This window comes from Hemicordylus capensis, chromosome 3 (genome assembly GCF_027244095.1).
Source record: "Hemicordylus capensis ecotype Gifberg chromosome 3, rHemCap1.1.pri, whole genome shotgun sequence".
Lineage (NCBI taxonomy): Eukaryota > Metazoa > Chordata > Lepidosauria > Squamata > Cordylidae > Hemicordylus > Hemicordylus capensis.
In genome coordinates this window covers 165,420,414-165,445,225 of record NC_069659.1, presented here as the reverse complement: position 1 = coordinate 165,445,225, position 24,812 = coordinate 165,420,414, and the positions used below count along the sequence as shown (strand labels likewise).

Genomic DNA, 24,812 nt, shown 5'->3' with positions numbered 1-24,812 from the left:
GGCCCTTGCCCGGCCGGGGAGACCGGCTGGGAATGTGAGGCGGGGGCGGGGGCGGCCCGGATCGGACCTCCAGCGTGGCCATGGAGGCAGTGGCGAGGGGAAGACTGGGCCCGGGCCCACTTTCGTCCACTAAGTAAAGTTGCCGGGTGGGTGGTGGGTGGAGCGCAAGTCTTCTGGGCAGGGGGGAGGGCAAGAGGGAGTGGGGGTGGGCCCGGAGCACTTACTAGCGCCCGTTATTTAACGGGCCTGAAAACACTAGTCATATACTATAATAGCTTTTAGTATTAGAGTAATAATTTTAATGTAACATAGTTTTATGGTTCCATATGTAGTGACTTATACTGATTTTATAATATTGTATTGGAGTTTTAGTAGTACTTTTATAGTCTTATTTATAACTTTAGAGTAGCATTTTTTAATTATTAATAGTTTAATAGCAATTTTATAGAATACCTGTAGTATTTAGCTTGCAGTGATTATAGTTAATGCCACCTAATGGCGCAGCGGGGAAGTAACTTGCCCAGGGAGCAAGAGGTTGCTGGTTCAAATCCCCGCTGGTATGTTCCCCAGACTATGGGAAACATCTATATCGGGTAGCAGCAATATAGGAAGATGCTGAAAGGCATCATCTCATACTGCGTGGGAGATGGCAATGGTAAACCCCTCCTGTATTCTACCAAAAGAAAACCACATGGCTTGTAGTCGCAAGAGCAGACACTGACTCGATGGCACACCTTTACCTTTACTTTAATTATAGTTAATAGTAATTTTAATGTAACATGACTTCATAATTTTCCTTATGACCATACTGCTTCAAAATTGCTTTTAATCACGCTCTATTGTACTATCTTATGCTGGTCTTGGACCATACTAAAGATGATTTATTGATGGAGTTCATTCTTATTATATCAGATAAGGCACCTGCTCCTGATGATGATACACATAATGTCATCAGGTGGGGTACAAGATGTCAGCAAGGTATCCATGAAGTACATGAGTTTGCTCATGTCATAAACACACTAAAATGTATAACAACAACAGTGAAGAATGTGGGAACACCAAAGTCACAGCTGACAAACCAGATTAGAACGATGACATCAATGTTATCAAGGCAGTTTTTGTAGTTGTTTCTTGTCATGAGTATAAATATAATCAAGATAACATAATAATAAAGAATTGTAATTCTGGGGGTATTTTATTACATGGACATATTATTCTAGACTTCCTATGGGTATTTGAAACCAAATCTTCCTTACATATAATTCTCTTAAACGTACCTGTCACTAATCCCATGTGTGGGAGCTGTCGCAAGAGTTCATGAGCAGCTGCCGGACTAGGGACAGGGGAGAAAATAGGAATTCTGGCCAGAGGCCATGAGCTGGCCCGGCCGCTGGGAGCAGGAGGCAGCGGGCTGGCCCACCCAGCGGGAGGAGGCATCTGCTCCCGGGAGTGGGAGGGTGGGCAGGAGGCGGCGGCCAGCCAACCCAGCTGCAGGGAGCAGAAGGTGGCAGCAGGCTGGCCCAGCCGCCATGAGAAGGCAGCAGGCCCGCCCGGCACAGCCGGCAGGAGGAGACGGCCGCTTCCAGGAGTGGGCGGGAGGAGGTGTGGGCCAGCTTTTTGGCTGGCCCGCCAGACAGAAAGTGCTGGGGGGATTGAGGGGGGGGGAGAAGAGAAGCGGGCGGGGGAGAAGCGGGCCAGCGGAGGGGGGGAGGCAGTGACGGAGGGGGGCAGCCTGAGGCACAGATGCTCTGTGCCCAGCCCAGCTAGGTATTACTCACATTAAATTTAATCCTTCATTCTTTCAAGCATGGCCATCACACAAAGCTGGATTTTGGAAATGTTTTACAAATATTTCATGTATGCCCTTGTTAGCTTTTGTAACATTCTTTTTAAAAATAACTCACTAGCTAGTACACGAACGTATCTATTCAAATAAGGATGTGCATGAATTGATGTTTGTGCACTGGTTCGGTGCTGAACTGGTTTGGTCGAGATCTGAACCGGTTCAGTGCCACAGGGAAGGGAGCCGTGAGTGGGATCCTTTAAAAAGAGGAGGGCAGGTCCTTGCTTGCTCTTCGCCACCCCATGCAGCTTCCTGCTGTGGTGGTGCTTGTCCAAAGAACCCGCACGTGGCACCAGCATGCGCATAGCATCCACGCTTGCGCAGATGCACATGGGCTCTTGGGACAAGTGCCACTGGAGCAGGCAGCTGCATGGGGGGGGGGCGTGGTAGAGAGCAGGTAAGGACATGCTCTCCTCTTTTAAAAAGATTGCACTTGCTGCTCCTCTCCCCGTGGTACCGAACTGGTTCGGTGCCAAACCAGTGCACAAACCTCAGTTCATGCCTGTTCATCCCTGTATTTGAGGCATAAAGCTACTGGCTGGCATCCTAACAAATGCTGCATGCTTCCTTCTAACATCAGCATACATGCAGCACTAACCCCCATTCTAATCCCTGCACTTGTGAAGTGTGGGTGCTCTTGCACAAGAGTGTCAGCTACTTTCAGAGCAACTACTTTCATACTCTGGAAGCACTTTGTTACAAGGTGACCCTCAGAAACATGTAAGTAAGTAAGTAAGTAAGCAATACAGTAATTTATTACAGTCAGTGACCAGTCCACATACACACCAAAATACAAATCAGCATAAAACAAATCAAAATCAAAACAGTAAAACTAGATAACAAAACATCAGGTTATACAAAAATCTCAGTTACAACTACTCAGTCATTCCTGTCTCAGTTTACAGGCTGCTGCACAGAATCTTGCTTTCCCCACTGTGACAGCTGCAAGTTGATCTGCCAAAAGATAGGAAATGTAATACTCTTCTGATTGGCCAGGCCTATTTTTAAAAAATGGTTCGATCCAGATAGTACAAATGCCCCTATAATAGGCATAGTGTAAAAGAACATGTAAGACAGACTCAATGTCACCCAAACCACATGAACATAACCGGTTCCTTAGCAGTATCCCCTTAAATCTGTCATCCAAAATGGCAGAAGGCAAGGCATTAAATTGCGGCAGCAAAAAGGCTCTCCTCTGATTTAAGGTGGTCAAGTGGGTGAGGTATGCAGCTGGCTGGGGGTAGTTTGAAAAACCACCTAAAGTACTGCTGGTGACAACCAGACTTAAATCCAATTGCTTTTCCATATCTACCTCATGACCCAAAGCCAGTAAATATTGCAGCAAGAAGCCATAGCTGCCCAAATTGTCATAGAGGCTCTTGCACCAGGATGAGTGAAACTCATCTTTCAGAACCAAGGGGCCAAAGCCCTGGGGGCAGGCATATAATTGAAGCCAGTAGTTAAATGTATGAAGCCATGCCTGTGCCTCAACTCTGGTCAACCCTGTTTCTAAATGCAAGATAGCATTCGATACACATCTGGGGACTTGGAAAATGGCATGAAGAAATCCAGACTGAACCACTTCTAAGGGCTTAAAATTACAGGTGGGACAAATCTGGACCCCGTACAACATTTGTGCCAGTATTTTAGCCTGATACACCCTAACCGCCACAGGAATGTTATGTCCCCCATTAGTGTGAAAGAATTTGAGTACAGCAGATGCACTCCTCTGTGCACTCGCTGCCGCGTATTCACATTGTGGGCCCCACGAAACTTTTGCATGAAAAAGTAGACCCAGGTACTTATAGGTCTTAACCTGCTCAACCCTGCACCCATTAATTAGCCATTTATGTTATTTCTTGGCAAATACCATGACCTTAGTCTTTTGTGTATTTTTAACTAGGGACTCATCTTCACAGAACTGTGTGAGTTTTCGTAGTGCCCGCCTCATACCAACTAGCATTCTTGATAGTATGGCCGCGTTATCGGCATAAAGTAAAATCAGGATGTAACAGAGCATTTCCAGAGTGGGAGCATGGGAGCTAATGTGACATGTTTGCTGCTGTTAGAATCGTTAGTCAGGATTTCTGTCACAGCCAGGGTCTATTAAAAAGGGTATCAACCCTCAAGAAAGGGGCCTGACAGGACTGGAATTAGAGTTGAAGGGTCAGGCCCTCAGGATATATTTGATCCCTTTTGTGCATAAAGAAAGCCCCGGTGGCTCAAAATCTTCAGCAATAATAAAGATTACCCTGTAGGGGCTGCTCCAGGAATAGGCCAGGTCAAGTACTGACTGTCAAGGAGCCTATGGCCAACCACTTAGGCCCATATAGAAAGTGCTGGGAGAAGGCAGTTTCTGCAGTAGCAATGCAAATGGGAATGGGTCTGCAGGGGGATACAGAGGTGACAGCAGTCATGTGGAGGAGCTGTCATAGCCATTGTGTTCCCTTCCAGCAGGGAGGAGAAGTAGGGCTACCCATGGAGAAGGAGACACTGGACATGACCATACCAGAGATGCCACCTCCCTGTAGGGAACCCTGGCATTCACATGCTCAAGGGCTCCTGCTGACCTGGAGCTGACACTACTGTGTTGTGTAAAAAACATTCCTCTTATGGCTGCTTCACACATTATATGGCAGCAAACCCACAAGTCGCACTTCACCCACAGTCATTCAGCAGCCACAGCCAATCACAGCTCCTTTGCAAGCTCTAGACGCAACTAGCTTTCCACAGCAAGCACAGGAATGTCTTTTAGAAAAGTGGTACGTGGCTTTCTCCAGCCTAGTTACTGCACTACTAGTTATGCTCTACAGCAAGCACTTCTAGTAAGGAGACACGAGGGCTAGATCCATCCTGCAAATTATACGGGCTGACATATCACAGAAGGGTATGTCAGCCCAGTAACGCTGCACACATACAAGTTACAGAAACACAAAAATTGTACAGATGATGTTACACATGAGTAAGTCCATTGGAAATAATGAACTTACTGTTGTGTAACTTCACAGTTTTTGTGTTTGCATAATTTGTGCACCTTGCATGCACACAGTTTTACTGGGCTGACAGCCCCTTGCGCAGTATGTCAGCCGCTATCTAGCCTGGAAGCACTTCCCCTTTATCTGGAGGCAGATTATAGTTACTGGGGGGGGGGGCGGCATCTGCACATAATGGAAAAACATGGGAAACAACCTTCCTGGGACTGTACCATTTCAGAGTTTAGGTGAGGGAGGAATAATTCCTTCTGTCACTGGATGCTAGTATTGCAAGGAGAAGCCTCTTGTAACTGCCTTCTATCTAGCATCTAGGGTTTCAAATCCAGGGAGGATTATATCTGGGGTTTTTATATTGAAATGCCATTTCCCCTCCTACATTGGACACACCTAATGTCCCCCAGCCGACATAGCATTACTGTCAGGGGCTTTGTGAGGGGTGGGAAATGGTGGGTGCAAGCTGATGCATGTTGGTGAAAATGCTGAAATGTTGCTGGAAAATGACAAATAGTTGCAAGTTGACAAATTGGCCCCTCTTTGCCCAAACTTTATCCAGGTGTACCCTATATTTATTTCAAATTTGGTGAAAATGATTGATGTACTCTGTTCAGTTTTGTCTAAGAAGTGTGCCTTTTAATGGCTTGGTGGAGTTTTGAGCAGAGGTTCAAAACATATTAAGGTTTTCCTGTGCCATTAAAGTCCATGGCTAGAAAGTGCTAACAAAGTTATGCAGAACGTGGCCAGTTTTGCAAAGAAGCCAGAATGGTGACATGTTTACTAGTACTCGGACATTGGCTGGGGGAGACAACTAGTAGATTCTATTTCATGTTCTAATGCCTATTCTTTTAGTTATGGAATGTGAGTTATCAGGGAAAGGGAGCGGGACATGGAATGGTCAGGTGAGGAAAGCCAGGTGGTCAGTTAGAGCCACCTAATTACCTCAATAAAGACCTCAAAATTACCTCAGTGTCCTCCTTCCCATCATCCGCTGTCAGAATGCTGACAGGAAAAGTTCACCTACCATCTGCGATAAGAAGGTCCTATGGGCAGGTCCACTTTACACCTAATTTATATTTTAAAAACTACTTTCTCAGTGAAATTTAGCCTAATTACTGTGTAGTCACAAAATCCTATTCAACCATGAAGTCTATACCTCAGTTGTCTGGTAATATGCAGCACATAAATATACTCAAGGTTAGATTTGGAAAGCTTTATTGGGTATTGGATTGTGCTACTCTGTCCTATTTTCTTTTTAATTATGATTTTTAACATTATCATTCATAATGTATTTTCTGGTTAATTGTTAATATATTCTCAAGTAATGCTGTTGTAAATTTTGTAAAATGATGTTTTTTTTAAGAAAAAAGAACAGAAACAAAATCCCATTCAACCATTCCAAAGCTCTCTGACTTCTCTCTCCTAACTCTTAGACTTTGGTGGAGAAGGATCTTTGTTTTTAGAGTGGGAAAACTCCATAGGTTAGTGATCTTCAGAATTTTTCAAGTGAGGGACACTGCGGCAAGAAACCTCCAATGTAAGAACCATTTCCCACTGTGCCCACCCCACACTGTGCTGTGATTTACCCCGTGTGGGTGAGGTGGAGCACACTTGAAAGGAACAGAGCCCTGTCAAGTCCCAGCACCATTTTGTAAGGCACACATAGAGCACTAGAAAGTGTCGTCCTTCCTAGCATCTTCCCCACAGAGTTCTGTGGGGAAAGTACTGGGAAGGCCTTCTCTTCCTAGCATTCTGTGTGCAGCTTCCAAGATATTGCTGTACATACCGTAATATAGCACAATGATTATTTTTAAGGCTAATGCAGTATATATTATAACTGCTTCAGAAATATATAAAATATAATGCAATTCACTTTTGCTTTCAAATCAACACTAAATATTACATTGGGGAGGGTATTGGATTGCCAACACTGTTAACGATAAATTTCCTTTTCAGAAACAATGGAACCTAACAGTCTAAGACCAGAGTTAAGGCTATCTTATTTTGGCTCAGCTTCCATAAAGGCACTTTGTTTCAGTTCAATGGGGCTTACTTTCCAGTAGGAGTCTTTTAGGATTGCATCCTAATATGTGAGACATGTTGCACAGTGCCTTGATTTTTAAACACTTAAAATTATCATTTACTATTACTGAGTATCCTAAAGGAAGGTTTATCAGTTCACTTTCCACTTGCTGGGCTAAACCTTCATATGGGTGAGCCCTAGCTCAAACTAAGCCCTGTGTACTGCATCCAGCTTGGCATAACCAGGCAGTTTTCTCCTTTATGTCACCTTTGGAATGTCAGGAAACAGACCATTTCATTTTCAGATGCTGTGGGTCAGCTAGTTCAATTGTTTTCTTCCTTTCAGTATGGAAAAATAAAAGTTTTCACACCCCATATACAACTCTACACAGCTGGGATTCAAAAGGGTCAAAAGGGATAGAACTGGGTCAAAAGAGATTAAGATTTCCAATGAAATTTTGTTTGCTTCTGTTTTTCAAATGTTGTAAGTCTTTATTGAGTCTTTTGAAAAAGATGGGATTAAAAAAAAATCTAAGGAGAGAATCAAGCCAATATTAAGTACTTTTAAAATTAAGTGTTTTTAAGTTTCATTTATTTCAGTTGGAAAATTAAGCATCTCCCTGAATTTCTCCCACTCAGATAAAATGAACTTAAATGTAAAGTGTGCCATCAAGTCGATTTTGACTCCTGGCACCCACAGAGCCCTGTGGTTTTCTTTTGGTAGAATACAGGAATGGATTACCATTGCCTCCCACGCAGTATGAGATGATGCTTGCAGAATCTTCCTATATCGCTGCTGCCCGATATAGTACCAGTGGGGATTCAAACTGGCAACCTTCTACTTGTTAGTCAAGCATTTCCCCGCTGCTTAAGAAATCTGATTTTGTCTGGATTGTATCTTTAATTTAATGGCAAATGCTTTGAATCCTTTTCAGTTAACCAAATTCTCTTCCTTCACAAGTTCAAAAAATTGTTCACACTCAAAGAATACTCTTTTATAGTATCATAGAGGAGTAATAGGTCACAGACCTTTTCCACCTACCCCAAAAGATAAACTAATAAGGTACTTAGAGATCATATAGGCATTTGCATTTCTACTGTGCAGGTAAGAGAAACTCGGGGGCTGACATCCAGAAAAGTTTCACATGTGCAATGAAGGAGGGGTTATTTTAGCTGATCTCCCCTTTCCTCTGCAGCCCATTGTGCCTCCCAAATATATCTCCCTGAGTGTCTTGTGATCTGTCTTGTAATCTCAGGGTATCAGTATCTGATCAACACATGTACATTGGTACTTTTAAAATGTATGTAAATACCTTTTGCTATTTTCAGAGAAGTTTGTAGAAAAGCTGAGAAACCATTCAATATAATAATAGACATCCTTGCACTGAAACAATTAACATACCAGCCAGTTTGCTACTCTTGAAGCGTATATATTTGCAGAATGGCTGCATTTAAAAAACCTAACAGCCAAAAACCTCTTCCATCAAGAAAGAATAGCAATTATTAATTCTCGTAGCGTGCCTCTCTGGGGATGCGTCCAGGCAACCCAGCAGATTGGCTGGGCGGTGGAGGCGCCAGATTGGCTGGTTGGCCTCTTAGGTTTAGGGAGGAAAAGAAAGGAAGGAAAGTGGGTAAGTGGAGAGGAGAACTGAAAGGACTGGGGCAGAAGGGAGGGGAGAGAAAGCGGGGGGAGCCTGGCTGGGCAGAGACAAACAGTTGGCCGCTTCGGAAGATGCTCTCTAGAGGGAGGGCTGCAGGAAGGAGCTGGCTGAACGCTTGGCAGCCCAACACCAGGGACTGGAGGAAGGAGGATGTGGCAACGGCCAGCAGGGAAAACACAAGCGGGCTAAAAAGCGGAGGCGGGGGGGGGAGCACGAATGAGAGAGAGAAAAAGAGAGAGAAAGAGGTGGAAACGGAGGAGGGAGCAAGCTGGGGCAGAAGGATTGGGGGAAGGGGGCTGAGGCAGAAGGCTTGGGGGGAGGGGAATAGGAGAATTGGCCGGCCCATGCTGGCGGGCCTGGCCTGGCGACTGGTGGTGGCTGCAGACTCTAGCGAATGAGAGAGGCAGGTGGCGGGGGAGACAGAGGAAGCGAGAGAGGTGCGCGGGGGGGAGAGACAGAGCGAGCGAGAGAGGCACGCAGGGGGAGAGACAGAGCGAGCGAGAGAGGCGCGTGGGGAGAGACAGAGCGAGCAAGAGAGGCGCGGGGGGAGCGACAGCGCGAGCGAGAGAGGCGCGGGGGAGCGACAGTGCGAGCGAGAGAGGCGCGGGGGAGCGACAGCGCGAGCGAGAGAGGTGCGGGGGAGCGACAGAGCGAGCGAGAGAGGCGCGCAGGGGGAGAGACAGAGCGAGCGAGAGAGGCGCGGGGGGAGCGACAGCGCGAGCGAGAGAGGCGCGGGGGGAGCGACAGCGCGAGCGAGAGAGGCGCGGGAGAGCGACAGCGCGAGCGAGAGAGGCGCGCAGGGGGAGCAACAGAGCGAGCGAGAGAGGCGCGCAGGGGGAGCGACAGAGCGAGCGAGAGAGGCGCGCAGGGGGAGAGACAGAGCGAGCGAGAGAGGCGCGCAGGGGGAGAGACAGAGCGAGTGAGAGAGGCGCGGGGGAGAGACAGAGCGAGCGAGAGAGGCGCGGGGGAGAGACAGAGCGAGCGAGAGAGGCGCGGGGGAGTGACAGCGCAAGCGAGAGAGGCGCGGGGGAGCGACAGCGCGAGCGAGAGAGGCGGTGGGGGGGCAGAGCGAGCGAGAGAGCTGTTGTGGGGGGGACAGAGCAAGTGAGAGAGCTGTGGGAGGAACAGCCAAACAAATTTTCCCAACTAACCCCAAAAAGGAAGTTAACTACCGCACAGATGCTCTGTGCGGGTTCAGCTAGTCGCAATTAATCTTCTCAGATTACACCTTGTTTCAAACAAAAGTCTTTAGCTTTCAACCCATGCGGTGTTCTTGGTTGAAAGCAAGATGCTCTCAGTGGGTGCCCTTAAATTCTGGGATTATAGACCCTCCAACTGTTGTCAGCAGGAACTGCTGATGCTTTTGCTTACTGCCCAGAAGGAGCGGTTAGATAGAGAATCAGGGTGGGCTGGCAGAGGCGCGGGGAGGGGGAGACAGCGCGAGCGAGAGAGGCGCGGGCACGAGCGAGCAGCAGTTGCTCCTACATGTGTGCCCAGACTCCAACTCCTCCTCCATATGTCACTTACTTATTATCTCTCCAGCAGTAATGGCACAAGCTTGCTCACTGCTGTGGCCAGCTGCTGCTCAAAAGCAGATGATGTGTGAGCATCCTGGGTGGGTGCCAAGGAGAAGCAGCAGCAGGAACAAGCTGGCTGGCAAAATCACTTCTGGATGAGCCGGGCAAGTGGTGCCAGCTGCTGAGGTTGCTCCTCCTCACCACTGCCACTGCCCGCCCAGAGCAGACTAGCAATACTCAGAGATGGGGCCGTAGCTCATTAGTAGAGCATCAGCTTAGCATGCAGTAGGGGTGAGTCCGAACCGGTCCGGCAGCTATTCTAAAGAATGGCCGAACTGCCAGACCGGTTCGGCCCTTGCTGGTCCGGGTCCGGGTGGGGGGCATTGCTTTAAGGGCAGGAGGGCTTGCTTACCCCTCCCGCCTCTTTGCCCCCTCCAGCGCCCGTATTTAACAGACTAACGGGGCACTGGAAACCAGCCGCCCCCGCCCCCCCCCCGCCGCGAGCAGATTTACCCCCAAAACTACCAATACCCCTGCCGCCGCTGCCGCCCGCCAGCCCTCCCTCTCTCCCTCCCTCCCAGCTGCCCGCCCGCCCGAGTCCTCACCCGATGCTTTAGTAAAAAATGAGAGGAGCTACCGGACAGAGCTCCTCTCGCTAGGAAGGCCTGCTGCATACTGAAGGCACTTTGCGCGCGCGCGCATGCGCGCACCACAAAGGACGCGGATCGCCGGAGGCCCGGTCTACCCTGGGCCTCCGACGATCGCGTCCTTTGCAGCGCACGCATGCGCGCGCGCGCGCAAAGCGCCTTCAGTATGCAGCAGGCCTTCCTAGCGAGAGGAGCTCTGTCCGGTAGCTCCTCTCGTTTTTTACTAAAGCATCGGGTGAGGACTCGGGCGGGCAGCTGGGAGGGAGGGAGGGAGGGAGGGCTGGCGGGCGACGGTGGCGGCAGGGGTATTGGTAGTTTTGGGGGTAAATCTGCTCGCGGCGGGGGGGCGGGGGCGGCTGGTTTCCAGCGCCCCGTTAGTTTGTTAAATACGGGCGCTGGAGGGGGCAAAGAGGCGGCAGGGGTAAGCAAGCCCTCCCCGCCCTTAAAGAAAGGCCCCCCTTCGGTGCCGGTCCAGACTGCTCCGGACCGTGCACATCCCTAGCATGCAGTAGGTCCTGGGTTCAATCCCTGGCATCTCCAGGAAGCACTGTGAGAGACTCCTGCCTGACACCTTGGAAGAACCTCTGCCAGTCAGTGTAGACAATACTGAGCTAGATAGATCAATGGTCTGACTTGGTATAAGGCAGTTTCTTGTCATCCTGTGACCTTCCTGGCTCCTGGTTTTGGACCTGCTGCTTCCAGAACTTTGCTAGAATCAATACCAAGGTTTAATTCCAACTAATAGCTGTTTTCACAATTACACTAATCACATATGGTACATTGTTATGCTACATGTACCACATGTGATTAGCATACATATATGTATCAGTGGCCTCAATTCACAGTGTATTGCACAACAATAAGTTGTGGTTTTAAGTTATTTTGAAATCAATGCATCTTTCATTCAAGGAAACATGCCATTTATTGCCATCTCTAGCAAATACCAGTATATCTAATGGCTGCAGAATTTTCACACTTATATAAAAATAATAGTTAAAATCTATTAAATAAGACAGGTATGACAACTACAAGATACAAATTTTCTATTAAATTAAGCTATTAAATAATTAAAAGGTATTTAATTTAAAAAGGGAGCAACAGTACATTACATGCCAAATAAGGAGATCTTGCCCCTACAACTGCTGCATTTTTAGCAAGATAATGCACATATATATAAGCATAATTTGAATGGGCTGAGAATAAGAAACTTCCAGATTGCATTGTTCTGTCAAAGCCAAGCACACCATTACACACGCAGAGTGTCCAGGATAGACACAAGAAGAGCAGAACTGTGCTTCCAAAGTTGAAGAGGATGCTGAATCTGCTCATCTTAGCTAAGCCCAGAGATGTACCTAGGAAATTTTGGAGCCTGGACCTAAAGGCCTTTGGAGGCCTCCGGCTGCTTTGGAGGCACCCCCCCTCCAACACACACCCATGACACACGCAGTATTTCCACCCCACATATTTCTTTCCCCACCCCCCTCTTTCCCTAAAGCAGGTCACACTTGGCTGCCCGGCCCAGTTGCGGGCCAGTGCCACCCAAGACAGACTAAGGAGGATTTGGAGGTCCCCAGGGGGTGTGGAGGCCCTAGACTTGAGCCCGGAAGTCCAGGGGTAAGAGTGCCTTTGGTAAGCCTTGTATGATGCATAACCTGGGATAACTTTCAAGTACCTTTAATGGCTTCTTTCTAAAGTGGTCCAACAGAGGTGCTGGGAAACAAGATGACAGAAAGAATATTGGACAGATTTGTGGCACCTGAAGGCAGCACTAAAAGGAGTTACTGAGTGACCACATGTGGTAAGTTGCTTGGGACAAATCAGGTCAGCACAGGTTAGATGAAGTGTAGAAGAAGTGACAGAGCAGGCAACTGTGAAGGAGATCTGTTTCAACTGTTAATCTCCACCCTCTCATTTGCTGACCTCTCCCATCCTACCTGAATATGCATAAAGAGGTAGACACAAACCTTCTTGCCTAATACTATTTCATAAGCTGAGCAAGAAATATTAAAAATGGCACTGTGTTTGTGGACTTCTGTTTATCTCTCACAGCAGGATGGGACACATTGCAACTATGGGATCTTGAAATCTGTTACAAATGAGTTTCCAGTGCGTATCTGGAATCAAAGGAACATAAATTTATAGCCAAGAAGTTTGAATATTTTTACAAGCAAATATTTAAGACCAAAAAAGTGGGATGTGTGCATGAAGATATAGTGGTGTATACAAAACACAGCATTTTCACAAAAAGAGCTATCAGCAACTGGAGCAGCATTTTAAACCAAAATGCACTCCATTTTCCTGGACAGTAAAGGAAGTTTTATGAATGGGAAAATCAAATAAGAAAATAATTAGAGCAAGAAAGAACAAAAAGTTGGTTTACAAGTTGTTCAGATGGTTCTATCAGTACTTTAAAAGTCCTGCGTGAATAAAGTGCCGTGAAGTCGATGTTGACTCCTGGCGATCACAGAGCCCTCTGGTTGTCTTTGGTAAACAGGAAGTGTTTACCATTGCCTCCTCCCAAACAGTATAAGATGATGCTTTTCAGCATCTTCCTATAACTATATATGCTGCCCGATATTGGTATTTCCCATAATCTGGGAAACATACCAGCAGGGATTTGAACCGGAAACCTCTGGCTTGCTAGTCAAGTTATTTCCCCGCTGCACCATTAGGTGGTTCCTGCCTGAATAAGATGCAGTGTTTTTGTGCACCAGTCTTTCAAGCCAGTTCTTCCATTACCAACCAAAAACAAGGCTTTAAATAATTTAAAGAAGATGAAAACACAATAGCAAAACTCAAGCAGGCTAGAAGGGAGGGATGGCTCAGAATGTTTTCGTGGGTGGTTGTTTCAATTATCTAAAATCAGAATTTCCCACCTAGACCAATCCTGCCTTAAGTTCCTGGATTTCAGCTAGTAGATCCTGGGTGAACGGCTTTCTCTCTATGCTCCGCCCTCACTCCAAGGAGTTATATTAATTTCAGCGCGATCCTCTCAATGCGTGCTTACTCAGAAGTAAGTCTGGCTGGCAAGGATGCCTGCAGATCCCCCTAAGCATTTGAGGAGTTCCCCCGTCTAAGTGTATCAAACTCCCCCACCAACCCTATTAACCTCTCTCTCCCGCAAGTGTCTTTCCTCACCCCACCCCAAATTGTGACGAGTTGCTCCTCAAGCATCCCCTGTGCACTCCGGCTCACTGTCAATGGGGTTTACTCCCATTGGTGTGTATATGAAAGTGCAGCATAAATCTTGTTGCCTGCAAGGCATCATGGACATGTAAGGTGTGAGGAGCTGTCTGTCCTCTCCCCCCACGAGCCCAGGTTCTGATGCAACTCGAGGGTGCGCAACAACAACTGGAGACTCGTCTACTTCCACAGAAGCGAAGAAGAAGAGCCGTGGCTTCTGAGCAGAGAGAAGAGAGAGAGGGGAGGGGTGGGGGGTGGGGATCGTGGAAGACTTGCAGACCGTCCAGCGCCAGCATCGAAGGGAAGTCCTTGCAGTTGGAGACGCCGGTGGAGTCGGTCACGCACGTCTTCCAGAGGTTGGCCCAGAAGGTCGCCGTGGTGATGACCGTGCCGTCGATGGAGGACACCTTCCAGTAGTCAGTGGGCAGGGTGGAGGACACCAGCACCCAGCCCGAGATGACCAGCAGGAAAGCGATGATCTCAGCGGCAGTGCTGGCCATGGCGGGAGGGAAGACGGGGTGCTAACGGGGGGCCTTGCAAGGGAATGCGGCAGGGCAGGAGCGCGCCGTCCCTCCTGGCAGCAGCCCGGCAACTGGAGCGCCACGGCCGAGCGAGCACAGGGAGCTGGGGCAGCGCCCACCCGCTCAGCTCAGCATCCTACAGCACGGAGGGAGGAGTCAGTGGCTCCAGCCCAACCCAGCCCGGCGAGCGCTTGCTGCGGCTGCCTGCCTGCCCCGGCAGCTGCCAAATTAATGCTGCAGCGAGCTCCGCACAGCAGCTCCGTCTGGTCTGGTGTCCTTTTTCTTTGGAGAGGTTTGTAGCCAAGTTAGTAGGCTTGCCAACTGACTGGCGGGGTGGCTGGGCTGGGGAGAACATAAACACCCGCTCGATTTGATTGTATGTATTGTATTGCTCTCCGGGCCAAGGAGAAGGGCCAGCTGGTTTTCCCTCGGCTTTTTATTTTTATTTTTTATGGAGCACCTCTAGGAGAACAGGGCGCTTTTTGCCAGAACTATCCGAAAACTGCTGAGCTCCTCCCGCAAATATTCCCCAAATTGCTGGGCTCCACCACCAAACCTGCTCTAGGTCCTGCTGTCCCCTAGTCCCATCTTGGAATCAGAATGCTTGATTTCAAGAGCTGGTGGCAAGAGCTCCTTTTTTTCCAAGGGTGGTTGGAGTAAAGAGCAAAGGCCCCACTCCTTTTCACCAAAGAACGCAGAAAAACTCTTGGGTTGATCCTCTCCTCTGCCGTACATTTTGCACCTTAAATGGTAAAAGAGATGCACATATCAGGCAGTATATAAATATGATAGAAATATAATTAAATAAATCTATGTGTATGCAATCATTTTATGCTTATCTTGTGCTGCTTATTCTGGAGTAAAAGGTAAAGTGTACCATTGAGTTCGTGTCGACACCTGGAGACCACAGAGCCCTGTGGTTGTCTTTGGTAGAATACAGGAGGGGTTTACCATTGCCATATCCCACTTAGTATGAGATGATGCCTTTCAGCATTTTCCTATATTGTTGCTACCTGATATAGGTGTTTCCCATAGTCTGGGAAACATACCAGCAGGGATTTGAACTGGCAACCTCTGGCTTGCTAATCAAGTCATTTCCCTCTGGAGTAGCTCCTATCAAATGCATCCATCAGGATTACTCTGGAATTACCTCAGGCTAAAGGTAGATAATATTGCTTAAGAGAATTGAAGATGGCATGACTTAGCTGTCATGGTTCTTTTTGCTCCACTTTTATCTCTGGTTAAATAGTTTAGTTCTGAAATCCTAAAAACAAAACTAAATACCTGTGTACCAGAGATGAGTGGTATACTGGTGCTTGTTTCATATCACGCTCCAAAACCAAGACAAAACTATCATCTCATACTGAATGGATATACATCTGACATCAGAAAAAAGATTACCAAGAAACTCATGGGTGAGCTTTTTAACATGTGTGATCACAGTGTCATGGACCTGAGAGTATCTAGACTAAAAAAAAGATCCACTCTCGTAGTCATATGGACCTGGAAATAGGAGAGCAGGAATTTTTCATGAAGTTTGATTATATTGGTCAGGGATTAAATAGAGACAATGGTTTTGTGCCACGCTATAAGGATTAGGGGTGTGCATGGACATGCGCCAGTCTGAATTTGGACTGGTCCAGCAGACTGGATTGGAGTGTTTCGGCCGAACCTCAAACCAGTCCAGTGGTTTGAGGCGGCACCAGGAGGGGGGAGAGGTGGAGAGTGGCACCTTTAAAAGTTAAGATAGAGGGGCCACCGCTCCAAGCAGCTTCCTACTGTGGTTCCCCCACCACCACCAACAGCCCATGTGTGGTGCCGGCATGACTCCATCACTCACCTGGCCTCCGCGCGTGCACAAGGCCAGGTGGGTGATGGACCCACGTGTAGGCTGTTGGGGAGTGCCGCTGCAGCAGGAAGTTGCTTGAAGAGTCAGTCCAGCTGATAAGGCTCTCCATCTTTACTTCTAAAGTTGCCGCTTGCTGCCAGCGCCACCTCGATCCACTGGACTGGTTCGAGGTTCAGCCGAACCAGGCCAGATTTGGACCTGTGCACGAACAGTGTTCCGTGCATACCCCAAATAAGGATGATACTTGATGTATTTTAACTCCAGTTTCTCTAAGAATCTTAGACTGTTCCCATCCTGTTATTTCAACTGCCCTGCTTTTTCTGCTTGTCCTGCTTTTCTCTAGTAACAGTTCAGCATCTGACGATGGGTTATCTCCCACAAAAGTTGACTGCTGCAGCACCCTGTGTACACTGTCCAGAGTTTCAGCATGGAAGAAAGGCAGAAGAAAGTGTAATAAATAAGTAAAATCTCTCCAGTCTCATTGCATATTTCCAAGGATAACTCAGAAGTTAATGGTTGAAGACTGTAGTCCCAAACTGTGCTATTAGGAACAAGGAATCAAAATGGAAGTCCAGCTGGCATCTGGATCCTCCCTTTTTTCAGCCGCAGATCCAGAGAAGTTGTGCCATTAATGTCCCAGAGGACACGTGATGCTTGTTTCTTCTGTGATCTCTAAAGAGTCACTGTTCCACCATGGAACTATTTGGTAGATCTGTATACCGTCCAAAGCTATATTGGGTTGCTTACCAACATGTGATGAGTTGCAGAACCAAGTAAACAGTCCTTCAGAAAATATTTTATTTGTAAAGACTGAAAAACTATCTATCAGAGCAACTCTTTTTGCAGGCATAAAATCACAAGCCACTATTTCCGGTTTCATAAATTTAGTAGCGGGTGACAGCATCATTTGTTCCTTAGCCAGTATAAACAGATTAGGGTCGTCACGCCTGTTGTTCTAGATTGGTTTTTCTCTTTAATTTATCCAACATAAAGTTGGGCTACTTCAAACTCCTGCCTGCTCCATGAAGTGACATGGTTTCAGGGTGTGTGGGTGGATTTGGCCAAAGAAAAGACAGATCATTAATTCAGGGCTGAAATGTTAACCTCTATGTATCTAATCTAGTTTATCTAGAGACCTCAGTTCTGAAAATGAAAACCTTTCCAGACTTATTGGAGTAGTCAAGATATTAAGGACAGATAAAACCCTGTTTCTAGGTGAAAAAACATGGGTAATATGGAGGATAAGTATACCAAATTTGGATTGTGGACAGATTGGCACCCTCTCAACTTCTCACCACTGTGTTGGTGAATATGGGTACCAGAATGTGCTAAATTTCTAAGACAAGTGTTGGGGCTCAAACTTGCCTGAAAACTATGCTTTCTCATCAAGTGTGTTGTCCCCCTAATCCCAGATATGTGGTGCTAGTTACAGTTATTAATTGGTAAAGAAGAGGCGCTTTACACATGCTTGCAGTAACTCTTTACATTCTTTCATTACTCACATATTCCAGGGCTAAGCCTTGACATTGAATACTGGATGATGATCCATGACTTATACCAGACTTTGGTACTTTCTGGCTGTTTGCCAGTTGCTTTGTTAGGATAGCTTTCCCAGACAAGGATGTTATCACAGGGAACATTTTTCAGGCTTCCCAGAAAAGAAAAGGCTTTAATCCAACCCTGGATTGACCAGTCATGACAGTATACAATGGAGGCCTGTTCATTACTGGACTCTTCCCATTCATATCTTCTTTGGGGAAATATTCACCATTTCATTATTATTAATGTTGTTGTTGAGTTCTTCCCTTCAGTGAACCCTGTATTATTTCACTCCTTAGTCACTGTCAACTTAATTTCCCTCCTTGTCTATAATTCTCCCTTGCTTGCTTTATTCGTTACAAAAGAGTTGAAACAGAATTGAGGGGAAAGTGCTATGCGTGATTTTCCTTAGTAGAGCATTTTTGAATTCAAATGGTCTTTCAGGTCCTTCAAAAAGAAGCAGGAGAAGGCTGGCTGGGGCTGGGGATTGGAACACCTGGGGATGCTTGCTGACAAGGCTTGTTTTACCCACCCTTCCAGGTACTTACTTAAAAGCCTTGCAGATTGCCAGGGAGGTATGAGCTGAAAGGTGAAAGCCAAAGGGCTCTTGGCCTTTAATCTTTGACTGGGGGAGGCCTATGGCTTGCTTTGAAGAATGATGAGATGACTTGAGATAATGTGGAAAATGAGGCTATGACTGCTAATGTCAGCCCTGGGAAGGGATGTGATAGCTTCCCTCACCACCACCCCAGTGTGACTAAAAGGGGAAAAGACTGTTTAAAGGAGATGGAAAGGAAGAGTGGCAACAGAAACCATCTGCCCTGGGGAGGGTTGTTCCAGCTTGCCCCTGTCCCCAAAGAGCAGCCATGGCCATAGAACGGAGCTCAGCAGCAATGGAAGAGAATGTTGGGTGGATGTCTGAGCCTTGATGAGGAGAACTGAGTGGTGAGAGGAGGCCTTGGTGAGAGGAGGACTGAGTGGCAGAGAACTGTGTGATATGTGCCTCTATGGGGCTGGTCTCCCCTGCTTAGCCTTGGTAGTGGACCTGGTGAGACCAGAGTTTTGGCAGACTTGGGAGATAAACAGGTCTCTGCAAATGAGAACAGGAGCTGGTGAGAGCAACAAATGAGCGGTAGGTGTGACTTGTGAGGTGGGCAATTGCAGTCCTGGGGCTTCTTGCATGAGTGAACTTGGAAAGGCCTCTGGGTAGTTGGGCTGGTAAAATTGTCTCCTGTTTAGCTGTTGGGACTGTCAGTGTGGGGCCAAGGGAAGGTTGGTGGGGAGAGTAAGGGGGATGGCCTTGGGGGAGTGAGAGGAGAGAAGGAGTCTAGGGATACCTATTATACAAGGTTTTGGGGGAGTGGGGCCACTATTCCATGTGCTGACACCAGTGGAGGCCTGCTTGTTGAGAATGCAGGTCAGGAACTGTTTCAGTAGCTGCTGCTCCCATCCCAGATTAATTCTGTGGAAACCTGTACTTTCACATAGCTGTTTTCAGGCATTCTGAGATGAATCCACTCTTTTCCACTCTTCTTCCAGGCCTTCAGTCTGTGAGAGAGAACTTCTGAGCCACCACAGCAGATATTTTCTGTATCTGCTTTGGGGCAACTGGAGGTTTTTCCACACCTGGCTTTTAGTTCGCATCCCCTCCAGAATGGAAGCGTGCATTCACATATCGGCCAAATTTACTCTGAAGTCCCTGCGAACTATCAGGGAGCACTTCACACACAATTTAGGTTTTCATAATGCGTTCAAATATAGCCCAATTTATATCCAGGGTTTAAAAAAATCCACTTTTTGTGTTGGGTTTGTTGGGTTTTTTTGGCAGTTTCGAACTCATGGTAAAGCCTCCTGTCTGGGAAAGCTCCTGGGGGAAAGGGTGGGTTCATCTCAGAATGCAAGAGCTGGTGAGCAGGTGGTGCTGAAAAGATGATGCTAGGAAGTAGCACGGAGGCCAGCAACAGCATACATATAGGATTAAGATTGCACTTGGTACTTGTGCAAAAGCTTTTAATAGAAGTCGACACCGACTCAAGGGGACAACTTTACTTTATATTGCCTTATGAAAGTGGCCATAGAGTTGAGGAGAGATATGGGCCATGTAGTAGAATCCTATGCATGTTTACTTAGAAATAGGTCCTACTATGTTCAATAGGATTTACTCCCAGGTAAGTTTGTATAGGATTGAAGTCTTAAAGAAACTAAAATTGAAAGGGTTCCAAAATTTATCGCCAGTGTCAGTGTTGTTTCAGCCTTTCAAAATATCCATAATGATTTTAATTTAATGGTTTAATTATATTTCCTAAAATGATCACAAAGATATGAAAAGATTAGGCAAAATAATAATAAAATAACATTGGGAAGCGGGGGGACCCAAAAAATGGAAATATTCCCAGAATTTACCTGATTTTCACTACCAAAATTGATACTTGGCTCAGGCACACAATGCTTCAATTCATGAAGTTATTTCAGTGGATATAAGGACACCTGTCCTAGATTGTGGGCAGCATTTCAAAGCTTTGGTCCACAAGTTAAAGCTTGACTATTTAAACAAAAAATGACAACTCTTTGGATTCTCAGGGCAGTCACTAGGTTGTATAAAACTGCCCTACAAATTACATATAGTCAATTAGTCATATAATGTTTTTCTCCTTCCTTAATCATGGTAAGCACTATTATGCATGTGGCTTTATTATTTCCCATTCTCACTTTGATTCTTATTTGTCATGCTTATGCTTGTTAATCCTATATAATAAAATGGTTGGTGTCTGCGTCCATGTCTCTGATGGTTGGTGTCTGCATCCGTGTCTCTGACGGGTGTTCTGGGCATGCGTGGTGCGCATGCGCAGAACACCTGAGGGAGACACGGATGCAGACGCTGGCCACCATGTTGGGCGGGTAGAGAAGAAGCGGCACTGCAGCCCAGATGACAGCAACGGACGCGGATGCGGCTGACGCCCCCCGCCCACCCAGCTGCCCGAAGCCGAACACAGAAAGACACTCACAGCAGGCCGGCAGCGGCGTGGAGGCCGGCGGCTAAGGGAGGGGAGGGGGAGGGGCAAGAGGGAGTGGGGGAGGGGCGGGGCAAGAGGGAGTGGGGGAGGGAAAAGGGCAAGAGGGAGGGTCAGGGGGAGGGGGAAGGGCAAGAGGGAGTGGGTCGGGGGAGGGGGAAGGGCAAGAGGGAGTGGGTCGGGGGGGGGGGAAGGGCAAGAGGGAGTGGAGGGTGAGAGAGAGGTGTGGGAGGGGGAGGGAGGGCAAGAGAGTGGGGTGAGAGGGAGGGGAAGAGAGGCAAGAGTGTGGGGCAGAAGGGAGGGAGGGAGAGTGGGGCAGAGGACGCGGTGGGAGAGTGGGCCAGAGGACGCGGTGCAAGGTGGTGGCGGAGCTGCGGCCTTGCCCAGAGGAGGGCCAGAGGACACGGTGCGGGTGAGGACGTGGTGCGGCCGCTTTTCCCCGGCCAGCCATGGTTTCTGGCCAGGAAAAAGCGGCCGAAAGCGGAGCAAAGCGGGGACCATGCGGGACGCAATAGCAGTCTACTAGCGCCCGTTAATTAAACAGGCTTAAAGTTACTAGTCCAACAATATTTAGAGAAGCATGGGTCTGTATGACTGCAGGCAGCAGTACCCATTTAGCAACTTTACATCAGAAATATTGCTAACTTAGCTCTGACTGTAAGGTTTGTTCTTGGCAATCAGGATAGTGGAAGGCTGGTGTACCAATGTGTCCTGGTGAGGCAGTAGCTTCCAATGGTAGATTGGATGAGGTGGAGGTGGTGCCTCAACCACCACTGCATTTTCCCTTGCCTTACTGCCACCACTGATCTCTCCACTCTCCCTGCCTTTTGAAAAGGCAGAAAGTGGGGAACTGAATGGCAGGAAGTGGGAGTGCACACTTCCTTTCACTCTGTTCCACATCTTCTGCCTTTTCAAAGGGCAGGGAGAGTGGGGACACCAGTAATGGAATGCCATTGCTGCCACTACTACAAGACAAAAAGGGGGTGTAGGGGAGAAACGTGTGAGCAGGGAGAAAGACTGTTTGGTGGGGGTAAGAGATGAGAAGGGTCCTTGTGGGTACCAGGGGGAGAAAGAAGAAGGTTATTGTTGGCAGGGGGAGGAAAAGTGCACCATGAGGGAATGGGCTTTGTGAGTGGAGGAAAATGCCTCCATCCACAGTTTCCATTGCATGCCATGAGTGTACAGATGGGGGAGGGGGCAGCTCTCCAAGCTCAGTCCTCAGAGATGTCAGCAGAGCTTGAGCAGGCTTGGTGTGGTGTAGTGGTTAGAGTGCTGAATGTAAAACATTCAAGTCCAAGTTGCCTGGCTCAGCCACAAAGCTCACTGGATTACTATGGCCCCAGTCACTATCCCTCAGCTCAATTTATCCCACAGGCTTGTTGTGAGAATACAAGAAGGAGTATGCCTCCCTTAGCTCCTTGCAGGAAGGGCAGACTAAATGTACTGACTGGTCTCTGGGACATATTTTCAGGTGACACTGAAGACTTCCAGGAGGAGGGGAAGTCAACGACGACGACAACGTCATTTCCTATCTATGTGCTGCGCAGCTGCGTTGATCTGGAACTTGTCCGCAGCACCGGTGCACCACACAAAGCACCATGCCTTTCCTTGGACTTTGAGGCCCAAATCAACATGGTGAAGGTGGAGTGCCTGGCATCAGCAAAGATGTGCCATGTTGTGCATGTGGGTGCATGGATGGCAAGTAGTAAACAAGCACAATTTTTCACATTGCACAACATTATTACTGATCACAGTGGCATACCTGTTAAGGCATCAGCCTTGGGTTTCTATTTCCCAGCTTTCTGGAGCTTGAGTCAAAATGAGATAGCCTTAACTCTGGTCTTAAACCAGCAGGTTTATTGACCATCAGAAATCCATGTTTTGTGAAAAGGGAAAGTTATGGTTACAGAGTTAGCAATCCAATACTCTCCCCAATGTAACATTTAGTGTTGACTCTAAAGAGACAGTGAATTGCATTATATGTTAAACAGTTGTAGTATATTCTGCATTATAATAGAGTCTTACATTCTTTGTGAATGTGATCTACTACAGTATGTACAAGATATCTTGGAAGGTGCACACAGAATCGGAATGGGAAGTATAATCCTTCCCAGCACTTTCCCCATAAAAGCCTATGAGGAACATGCTGAGAAGGACTACAGTTCTCAGTGCTCCATACTTGTATATGTTTGTATGAGTTTTTGTGTGTGCAAGTATATATGTTGTGTTTATGTATTCATTGGTATACAGGCGATGCAATTCACATAATAATGTGACTCACAATTTCTCCTTAAGGACCTTCGTTTATTTCATAAAAGGAAAAATAGATAAAAACAAACAAACAAACGTTTCAACATCAAAAACGTCATTGAAGCTGACGTTTTTATATCTAAAGGTTTGTTTTTATGTATTTTTATTTTTATGCAATAAATGAAGGTTCTTAAGGAAAAGTTGTGTTTATATGTTTGTATATTTGTGTTTGTATGTGTCTGTTTATGTGTTATTCTCTCTCTGTGTGTTGTGTGAGTGTGTGTTTCTGTGTGCTTGTGTTTAGGTTGTGTATGTACTTGTGTCTGCATGTGTTTGCATGTATGTGTACATTTGTGCACTTGCATATCTATGTGTGCACATGTGGAATTTGTTATTGACATCAGCATGGGTTGAGTGCCTATTTGTGTATTTACTTGTGCATGTATTTTCATGCATTTTTTGTTGTATGCATGTGTGTAATAATCTTTTGTGTAAATCGGATTTTCACATATAGGATTACCAGTTTCATAAGATATATTCAGTGCAATTTATCTATTACTTTTGGCTTCAGATCCATTGGGTTATTCAACACAAGTTATTTTAATAGCCTGGAATTAAAACCAACAAATTATCTGGCTCATTGTTTGTTTCAAGGCGCTGTTGATGGATAACTATTTCTTACTGCCTGATCTAGACCATTCTCTCTCCTTTAGACTGTATTTCCTGTGACACTTTCTGGTGAAACATGATTATAACTATTATACAAATAGCATAACTCACATATTTAATAGCAATAATTGTCCACAATATGTTGCAATCCCTCCCCACCAATTAAAAATATAATGAATCATAATGTTCACTTAATATTATTTTAATTTATAAAATAAATATATAAAGGTATATATTTATCCTCTCTAATAAAACGCTTGGTGTCCGTCCGTGGACGGACACCAAGCGTGTGTCCGTGCCTCCATGCCCTGTTCTGCGCCTGCGCAAAGCGCAGGCGCAGAACAGGGCAAGGGAGACACGCTCGCCGGCACCCGGCAGCCATCTTGGGCGGCCAGAAGCGGCCGCCCTGAAGAAGCCGGAGAGGAGGCGGCGGGAAAGTGACCGAGGCGGCGGCGGAGCCGCCGCCTCGGCCAAAATAGGTGGAGGCCGAGGGCGGAGCGGAGGCCATGTAACCTTAAAAAAAAATTTACTCCCGCGGCCGCCGCCGCCGACCGCCCACCCTCCCGCCCAGCTGCCGAGTCCCCCTTACCCTGGCCGACTGCTGTCGGCCGAAGACAGCCCTTAATCTAAGAGGCAGAGAGGAGCTCGCAAGCAGAGCTCCTCTCTGTGCAAAGCCTCTTGCCGAACTGCCGCTTTGGGCGCTTGCGTCCCTTGCGCCCAAAGCGGCAGTTCGGCAAGAGGCTTTGCACAGAGAGGAGCTCTGCTTGCGAGCTCCTCTCTGCCTCTTAGATTAAGGGCTGTCTTCGGCCGACAGCAGTCGGCCAGGGTAAGGGGGACTCGGCAGCTGGGAGGGAGGGTGGGCGGTCGGTGGCGGCGGCCGCGGGAGTAAATTTTTTTTAAAAAGTTACATGGCCTCCGCTCCGCCCCCGGTCTCCGTCTCCCCGGCCTGGCGGGGGCAAGTGCCTGGGCCGATTTGGCCCTTAAAGGTAGGGGGGGAACGGCGGAGGGAGGGGGAATGGCGGCGGGGGGCCAGGAGCGCTGTTACTAGCGCCCGTTATTCAACGGGCCAAAATTCACTTGTACATATATAAATATGTATATATTTAAAACATA

At 47.3% G+C, this 24,812-nt stretch overlaps 1 protein-coding gene and 2 long non-coding RNA genes across 3 annotated transcripts in view; 2 read left to right on the top strand and 1 right to left on the bottom strand.

Annotated features, from left to right (window-relative positions):
* CLDN10 (claudin 10) overlaps positions 1–14,375 on the bottom strand; it is a 54,476-nt gene extending 40,101 nt beyond the window's left edge. Inside the window, exon 1 of the mRNA XM_053310151.1 lies at positions 14,141–14,375. Within this exon, the coding sequence (XP_053166126.1) occupies positions 14,141–14,360 (220 nt within the window). The 5' untranslated portion in view covers positions 14,361–14,375. The remainder of the gene's footprint in view (positions 1–14,140) is intronic.
* Positions 1–16,681, top strand: part of LOC128351049 (uncharacterized) — a 44,113-nt gene extending 27,432 nt beyond the window's left edge. Inside the window, exons 2-3 of the long non-coding RNA XR_008319569.1 lie at positions 12,372–12,475; positions 16,574–16,681. This is a non-coding gene — a long non-coding RNA (uncharacterized LOC128351049). The remainder of the gene's footprint in view (positions 1–12,371; positions 12,476–16,573) is intronic.
* A 1,683-nt stretch (positions 16,682–18,364) lies between these two features.
* LOC128351050 (uncharacterized) lies at positions 18,365–23,667 on the top strand. The gene is made up of 2 exons (XR_008319570.1): positions 18,365–18,901; positions 22,252–23,667. It is a non-coding gene; the product is annotated as an uncharacterized LOC128351050 (long non-coding RNA).
* Positions 23,668–24,812: the final 1,145 nt, after the last annotated feature.